This window comes from Gavialis gangeticus, unplaced genomic scaffold (genome assembly GCF_001723915.1).
Source record: "Gavialis gangeticus isolate Ggan-Ray unplaced genomic scaffold, GavGan_comp1, whole genome shotgun sequence".
NCBI classification, from domain to species: Eukaryota; Metazoa; Chordata; order Crocodylia; family Gavialidae; genus Gavialis; species Gavialis gangeticus.
In genome coordinates, this window is record NW_017729022.1 from 91,057,820 (window position 1) to 91,066,922 (window position 9,103).

The following is a 9,103-nucleotide window of genomic DNA, read 5'->3' on the forward strand; positions in this document are numbered from 1 at the left end:
GTTGACCGCACCTTTTCATTATGTCAGAAAGCACCAGCATTTTGCAGTTGACGGCACACCTTTAATTGCAGAATCCATTCTGTAATGTACCTTTATTAGCTGCACCTTACTGGTGGCAAGTCAGAACCTGTCAGTATCTTCGTGATGCCGTGCAGAGGCCTGTTTTCCACATTCCTGGAGTTCAGCTCGGCCTGTTCCATAACATCCTTTCTAAAAGTCATCAAAAAATTAAAATAGAACAACCAAATTAGTCCACACAGAAAAGGCTACTGCTCCAAACAAGGGAATGTAAAATAATGTCTGTTCAATATGAAGAGGACCAGACTGGAAATCAGCAGACTAAAACCAGACTTGATAGCAAACAAATCATGTGAGGATGGGCTCTTCCACCTAGGTCTTTAATTTGGCAAGCTTGCCTGGGGGGAAACGTTACTTGAAACTGCCCCCCAGAACTGGAAGGAGTGAGTTTTACCACCATGACTTACCACCATGACTCACCTTCCTATCTTCTGGGTTTCTTGGGCCTTTATCAGAATATCCTGATCCTGGCCAAGCCAAAGAGGTGACATTGTCACCTCTGCCAGGTATAATTAAGTCCCAGAGACCACCTGTAATGTGAGACTTTTTCCTGAACTTTCCCTTTTCTTCTCCTCTCCTTATCCTTCCCACCCATATTTCTTCTCTTTTTTTCTCTCTCTGCCTTCTGCTAAAGAGTCTTCATCATCTAAGACTGCTTATATTTTAACACTGCCATAAAACTGTGACTATAGTGTCAGCCAAAAATCATCTGCAAAAGCCTAAATGCAAGTGTAGGTTGTTCAGAATGGCTGATAAGATTGTGTGCTCTGCTTGCCTTTCTCAAGCAGTGAGTCTGCTAATAAGAATTTGTACCAGGGAACCTCTGCATTCTCCCAGTTTCTTCACTTCCTGCCTTGGCTGTTCTCGCCTTTCATGCATGTTTTTCTTCAATGAAATAGGATTGTACTCTTAAGGACAACAGGTTCAGCACATTTAAACTATTTTCCCTCTTTTCCACATAAAGAATTGGTATTACTTTCCTCAATACATACTAAAAGACTGTGAACCAGTTTCTCTCTGTCCGTGCATTGTAAAACCTCTGTACAGCTAATGGGAAAGGGAATAGGAGATGGTGTTAAAATAGAGTCTTTTAACACTTTACATTTGAACTATTTCTGTTTTTTTTGGGGGGGTGAGGATTCGCCTTTAAGGGTTTAAAAAAAAAATTATTTCTGATATGAGTTGTGTTTACATTAATTAAACAGGCCAAGGACCCTGGACCAAAAGCCTAAACCTTATTGAATTCTTCAGTGTTATACAACGACATGTTCATCTTATCACTTTTGACCGTGGGCTCATTTATTCCATTGAATTTTAATGCAAAGAAATACAAATAAATTAAATCCAGGACAAGCTATTCATACCACCTTTTGATCTATCTATCTTTATTTTTTAGTCTATTCTTATTAAACCTTTCCTACTTAAACTTCCTTTTCCTTCTTACTATTTGTGGTGAGAGAGTACTATTTCTAGACTTCCTTGCCTCTTTACAGCAAAGACTATTTCCATAAAATACAGAATAGGAGTATTCAAATTAAATAAAGAGTTAGCTTTGTGGTTTGATACAAGTCTAAGGTGTGGAAAAACAGAGAGCAAGTTTATACTACACTCAGCGTATGCATCTTCTTTGACACACTGACAAATGAATGTCTATACAGCAGTTGCAGATGCATGACTTCAGGCAGTGATTTCATCAAATCTAAGAGAATTGGGATTCTGTCAATACATGCTTTGGAGACAGTCCAGAAATTCTAGCTTACACCTGGTCAAGTGGCAACATCTGTCTTTATGCTTCTGGAAGTACCTTTTCTTTTCTTTTTCTCAGATATATAGAAGCTGGGATATCTTGACTGTGTAGAATTGTTGACATTTTAATGAAACTTTAAAAAGGACAAATTTGATAAATCCTCACCTCACTGGAATTTGATGATAATTTCTGGAAGAACATGATAAATACTTAAAAAAAAAAACACTCAAAAGTAATGGCAAATCAAGATTTTTCTTTCCCAAATGTTTCATAGTTTCATAGATATTAGGGCTGGAAGGGACCTCAGAAGATCATCTAGTCCAGCCCCCTGCCTGAAGGGCAGGAAGTCAGCTGGGGTGTTTTTAGAAATTTTCTGGGTTTTTAAATAAAAAAAGAATTTTTTTTGTGCCTTGCTAAAAAAACATGGAAATCTGGTATAAGCTTTCTCTGAAACTTCTTCCTTAGAAGAAAAGACCAATTTTTAGCAAAAATCCAAATAAATTTTGTTCAGTCAGCTCCACTCCATAATATTTCACCTTTCTAAATTGCTCCTGAAGTTTTTTGACTTACTGTTGCTTTGCGGCAAAGCTAGTTACTTATGTGCAAGATGGTGATAACAGGGTAGCATATATGTATGCAGAAGACCAGACTGGTAAAACTGAGATTCTTTCCACATCTCATGACCTGGACAGGTGGGTATAAGCTAATGTGGCATTATAATGAAAGATTATTTTATCATTCCTATGTGTTTTAGGGGCTTTTTAAATCTCTCCAGTCAGTAGGAATGATGAGAATGGATCAGAGCTCAGATCGGTGCTGGAACTTCATGAGAATAGCTGGAGGTTCCAATTTATTTATTTTTCACACAAATTTAATACCATGCCTTTTTATTATTATTACAATGCTATAAGACTTTACCTTTGTTTCAGTTAGGCTATTAGGTTTAGGAATTGTATTCAAGGGCCTTGCTTTGCCTTTTTTATAACAGCTGGGGAGGAGCAGCTTTAATCTTGTGTCCTCAGATTTTACCAGAGTTTGAAGCTTTTCTCTGGGATTCAGTTAATCCATTCAAGAAATATGCATACTGTACCTGGAGAGAGTGCATGTACAGGAGCACAGAGGGCATGTTTAACATGCACACAGCTGACATAACCTACTACTGCAACAACACAATCCCCATGCTGACCGAAAGTCTCAGACTGAAACACTAGGCAGAAATATAATAATAGAACTGGAAGCAAGCAAGCAAATACTTTTAGGAAAAATAATAAACTGGTATATGCTTTCCAAAACCTAGAAGGTAATGCTAGTGGGTACATGGCTTAATATTTTATACTAGCAAATTGCCCATCAAGAATGACAATGGGGGAGGAGGGTGAAGGGGACATAGCCCTGCGCCCCCGCATTCCCCCCTCCCACCACTCTGGGTCCAGCCCTGCTGCACCCCCTCACCCCCAGCTGCTCCTCATCTGGCCCTGCCCTACCCCCAGTCCCTTCTCGATGCTTTGGGGCAGATCCCGCTCCCCCCCATCTCCCCTTCTGCTTCGGGTCCAACCCCACTCCCCCCCTACCCCTCCTACCACTCAAGGTCCAACCCTGCTCCACGCTCCTTCCCCCCCACCACTTTGGGTCCAACTCCACTCCCCGCTTCTCCTCCCTTCCCTCAGCCACTTCGGGTCTGACCCAACTCCACCCCCCCTCCCCTGCTGCTCCAGGTCTGACCCTATTCCCCACTCTGCCACTCCCTGTCTGCCTGCCTCCCCCGTGTTCTCCCTCCCTCCCTGCCTGCCTCCCCCCACCCCCATCCACTGTGCTGGGGTTGCTGCCACCGTGATGCCCTCCTTTGCCCTCAGATAGGGAGGAGTCGGGGGGAAGACCCACAGCTTGCATGGTTGGGGCATGTTCGCCACTGCCAAACTTTCCCAGCAGCAGCACAAACTTGTTCCCATTCAGCCCAGGCCATGCAGCCAGTCGCCACCCACCCTCTTGGCAGTGCATACACAGTTGGCCAGAAGTGTTATGGACAGACAGACAGACAGATAGACTAAGCCTTTTATTATATTAGAAGTACTAAATTTATTCCAGTTAATTCACTCTATATAGTATCATAACTGAGGGGGTGACCAGGGTAGCAGCCATAAGCACCTCTTTGGAGTCTGCAAAAATAGCTGCTGCCACAGTTGTGGCTGACCACATTGCTATGACTGGCACAGCACTGCTCCAGACCTCTGGGATGTTCCATATGCAAAGCTGCTACTGATGTACTGCATCAAATCCTATATAACAACTTATAAAATATAGTTAAAAAAAGATGCTGACCAGCTTTTGTGAGTAATAGATGCTTGCAAACTTGCTAAGCTGTTTGTGTCTCTAATTTTGTTAATTGATGCCTTGCTTAATAAGTGAGAAAGGGGAAGAAATAGCTGACTCCATCTGAGAAGCTGCAGAGGGATTTTAAATTCAAATTAGAACCAGAAGTAAAAAAAAACAAGACAAATGAACCTGTGTCTAGGGAAATGTGTGCCTACTACTCACTCTCACATTAGTCTTAATGTTGCTCTTTAGAAATTCTTCGCACATTTTCCCAAAACTATGACTGCTCAGAAAACAAGAATTCTATTTTTGTTAAAAATGTGAGCTTTTCACAATATCAGAACTAAAACTATATCTATTGCAGTTTTGTCATGAAAAAAATGACAAGAAGAGAGAGAAATCCACTCCATAATAGCCCGATGGCATTTGGGTCCTTATTTGTGATGTCACTCTCTAGTTTTGATTAGATATTCCATCCTGGCCCTGACATTTTTGTCAAAATCAATATATGTCTGTGAAAAATTGTGGTTGCAACCAACTATCATTTTCCCAACAGAAAAATGTATTTTGGAGAAACAATTCTAACCTGCTGTACTCAAAATATGGGATAAGATGCCATAAAGCATTCTAAGTCATTATGATGAAAGAAGCACCAGTGCTTTTCTTTTTTTGGAACATTTTCCATTCAGTTCTGACTCTGAGACCTAAACCAGTCTGCTCACCTGCAAGTTATATTTGGTGTACAATATTTAGTATAGCCATGTGAAATTCTGCTCATCTGCTTGCCTTGTACTTGATAATTTTTCTGTCATGTAAAATAGCACATTTTCACATTTGCCCCCCCTACCACCTGAAGGGTGGTTAAGGTAACTTTATGACTGTATGGTGATTTTTGCAAGGCAAGTCCAACCAATAGAGACTTTTCCAGAAGTCACACTTCAGCTCTGAAGTGCTGATTTTAACATACCATAATTCTTTCATCAGTATATAAATTGAGAGTGCTAGTATCATGAAGCTCATCCAGATATTGCAAGAAGTACTCTCTCCTTGACATGGTTTGTTTGATAAATAGGGTATATTCTCTTGTTCTCCATATATTATATTGCCCTAGAGCTTGCAACATGTGATTAGCCAAGAAATGCTGAATGGCCAAAAGATATGTTTCAACAAGTGATGGCTTACAGCAGGAATTTTATGCTCTTTCTGAGCAGTTTTACAGCTTTTTATGAGGAAATCAGAAAAGCCTGAAAATTATAGTCATTTTAGGCTTTATCTTGCAGCCTTTGACTTCTCTAGGACTGATGACGTGTAAAGGTTTCAAGATTGCATCATCTTTACAAACTTCAGATCAGTGAAGAGTCCAGCGCCCTCCTAAATGCCAGTACTTGCATCCAGACAGCTCTCTGTTGGCTAAATTTGTCAAGTGAGATGTAATATCTTTTACTGGACAACTTTGTAGTTGGCAGAGGTGTTAGATGTTAGGTCTCTGTTCAGCAAAAGCACCTAAGAATGCATTCCAGTCTCATTATGTCAGTGAGACGTCATGTCATTAAAGCAAAGCATACACAAAAGCACTCTGCTGATTCAGGTCCATAGATAACAAAATTTTACCCCACGTGCCCATGCATATTGACATTTGGACCTGCATTGTAATTATGAGAATATGAAGAAGTGAAGTCCAGCACAGAGCAGTTAAACTGAGACAAGGGATGCAATCTTAGGGTATGGACAGATGAACAAAGATAAGATATGTCAAGATGATAAACTCTTAGCAGGGAAGAAAAGAATCAAATGTGATTTATAATATATGGGTGTTTATCCTGTTGAGATTTTGAAAAAGTTGCAAAAATGTATACCCCAGTATAAACATTTATCATCTACACTTATACTATGTCTGCTAAAATTGGAAGGGATATTGATCCTCTCAGTTCAGTGTTGAAAATTAGTCAGGGTCAAAAAGAAATATCCCCTGTGCTTCAGTACTCAGGAAATAGGTATATTATAGATGTTTGTGTCTTCTTTTGGAACTTCAAATATTAATCATTCTTGGAGAAAATTATAACATAAAGTGGTCTGCCTGCTTGCCTGTCTTTTTTTCTTTTTATTTCATTAAATTTCTTGCATATTTGTTACATTATTTTGTGCAGTGCCATGTATGCATATAGTACTTTAGAGGCAAATGCAAGGAAACGAAGACTCTTTTTCAAGAGGTTTCCAGTTGAGCAGTGTATGGGCATTGAAAAGATGGTGGTAACATCAGACTACTTAGAATTTACATTGTGATGTTTTGACAAGCATTTTTTTAGTGTCCTGATTTTCTATTTGGTAATTTAAAGGCAAGAGATCTTCAGCAAGGGTTTTTATGAGTAAAATGTCAGTGATCTTTTAGGAAAACTGCTGGAAGAAAAGTGATGTAGCTAGTTTGATTGAACAGGGCATCTGCTCCAGATGCAGACTGTAATTCTGCATCCCAGTTTGTGCCCTTTATGCCACTCCAGACATTTCCGAGTCTCAGAAATATCACAAACACAGGAAATGTCTTGGTTGTAATAGCCCGGTTGCAAGGGCTTTATATCTACCCGTTGACTCTCATGTGGTATAGAGAGTACAACAGGAAGGATGAGGCCTGGTGGCAAGTGTGGCCCTTGTATCTGGGTTTTTTGATTGCCAATAAATTGAAAGATATATTGGTGGGGAACATTTACAGCTCTAGTGACAATATGGCATGGTCTGGTCTAGAAAAAACAACAATACCTGAAGTGTAAGCTCTGGTACTCCCCTTTCTTTCTCAGCATGTCCCCTATCACCAAGAATCTACAAAGAGGTTTTTTACAGAGCCCTTACAACAAAAGGGAGGGGATACCTGCATGCTGTAATAATGTAGAAAGCAGACAGCCAGTGGGTATGAAGAAGCATTTATAGGACTTGTTTTAGGTGTGCTTGGCTTACTTTAAGCTGCCTAAGCCTAAACTAGGAGTAGTGTATATAGGCGTTCACCACTGCCATGAGCAGCATTGGCAGCCCAAGTTAAGTAAATTGAGGGGGTAGGGGCTGGCAGGTCTGTGGCAGAGGTTGGTGGATCTATGGCTGGGACTGGGGGAGGGGAGGGCTAAAAATAGGCCGGTCAAACAGCACAGCCCTACAGCTGGGTTTAGTGGTTGGGATTTCCCAGCCCTGGAGCTGTGCTGTGAACAGGTACAGGCATTCACTAAAGCAGGTTAATTCATTTTAGATTGAGGTAATTTAGGTCACTTGAAAGTTAGTTCACCTCTAAGGTGAACTAATTTTAGATAGCGTGTATCAATTTTAGGATGATTTAAGCCCTCTCAATGCCTGCACATCAGGGCTTAAAACCTGCACACCTGGGCTTTAGATTGACTTAACTGTACATACCCAATGAGTACAGAAATAAAGCAAGGGAAAACTGGAGCTATGTGAGAAAAGGTCTGATGCAAATAAGAGTATAGCCCTATGTTAGATATACTTATCTCACAACCCATTCAAATATTTCTGCACCCAACACTATGGTCTGACTGTTAACTATAGCTATTGGATATCCAAGTGTAGAAGTATAGGTCTAGAGGAAAAGGCAAACAGTACCCCTAGTAGATACGATATCTTTTATTAGACCAACAAGGTTTTTTGCTAAAAATGTCTTTAATTGCAAGCTTTTGGGCATGAATACCCTTCATCAGGCATTGGAGAAAAGATTATAAAAGTTCTGCTGGGTAGAAATGAAAGTTCATATTTCATAGGATTTCACAGAGGAGTCAATAGGTGGAAAACTCCTCTGGGTTTTGTTTCATTGTCTGTTGCATATGCAAATACAGTTGCATCACTTATTAACATATAGGTGTATTAAACATAGATTCTTGCACTGTTTTTACTACATCCACTGTGTTGCCAATTTCCCTGGATAAAAGAACTGCATAGCTGCAGAATTTACAGAACAACTGAATAACAAATACCCTCACAGACTGAGAATTAGTATTATAGAATTAGACACTTAAATTAACACATCTGAAGCACACAGACTTAGTGTAGTTTGCAAAGTCTTCCTCTGAAAATGCTCTCATGTGATGATACTGTAATAAAAGTCTGCTGATGATAAATACCAGAAAAGAGCTAAGGCTGGTTTCTGCAGCACAGATGGCTAATTGACTTCACTAGGTTGGTTATGTCACTTTAATTAAATTTTATTAGGCAGAATTTCAAAGCCATCATTGATGGCTTAAGATAAATATGCTTCTTCATAGATGACCTGTTGCTAACCTTTATTTACTTTTCTCCCCACAGTCTTAATAGAGAACATTGTGACAGAGCTGTCTGCAGCCATCTCCCACCTCATCTATATTTACAGCAGAAGCTTTGATACAAATTTTCAGCCTGCAATAATCCCTAGCAGCCCTGTGTGTGCTGATGTCAACCTGGATTCCCACCTTGGCTTCATTATTTATGCAGCCCATAACATCCCCGAAGCCTGGGTGAAAAGGTAAGAGGTGTTAATAGTATCCCTAAAAAGAGGTCCTGCATCCTCAGATGACCATCAGATGACCTCCTGAGATCTCTTCCAACCATAATGTTCTATAATTTTATGTTGGGGATGGTTCTACTTTGAGCAGGAGGTTGGACTACATGACCTTCTGAGGTTCCTTCCAACCCTAATTTTCTATGATTCTATGATCCTCAATCCCTTATAGTGGTTGCTGCACCCAAGAAAGATCTTTTGTGATGCCACCAGAATAGCTTGGGTTAAGTTTAAATCTAGTTTGAGAAAGAAAATTGCCCTGCAGCAAGGACTGTACAGGATTGTCCTCAGGGCCCCTCAAGAAGCGGGCCTGGGACAGCCACCCCACTCGCCCATCCCTAGGGACAGCCCTGGCCAAAGGCTAGGAATAAATATGAATATGGTTCTAGGACTGTGAACAACTCTGGGCTGAACCCTTTTTAATGGAGCCAATGAGA

At 40.4% G+C, this 9,103-nt stretch overlaps 1 protein-coding gene across 1 annotated transcript in view; it reads left to right on the top strand.

Annotated features, from left to right (window-relative positions):
• PIK3C2G (phosphatidylinositol-4-phosphate 3-kinase catalytic subunit type 2 gamma) overlaps positions 1-9,103 on the top strand; it is a 448,194-nt gene that overhangs the window by 98,998 nt on the left and 340,093 nt on the right. The window contains exon 11 of the mRNA XM_019515837.1: positions 8,435-8,630. Coding sequence (XP_019371382.1) covers positions 8,435-8,630 — 196 coding nt within the window. The remainder of the gene's footprint in view (positions 1-8,434; positions 8,631-9,103) is intronic.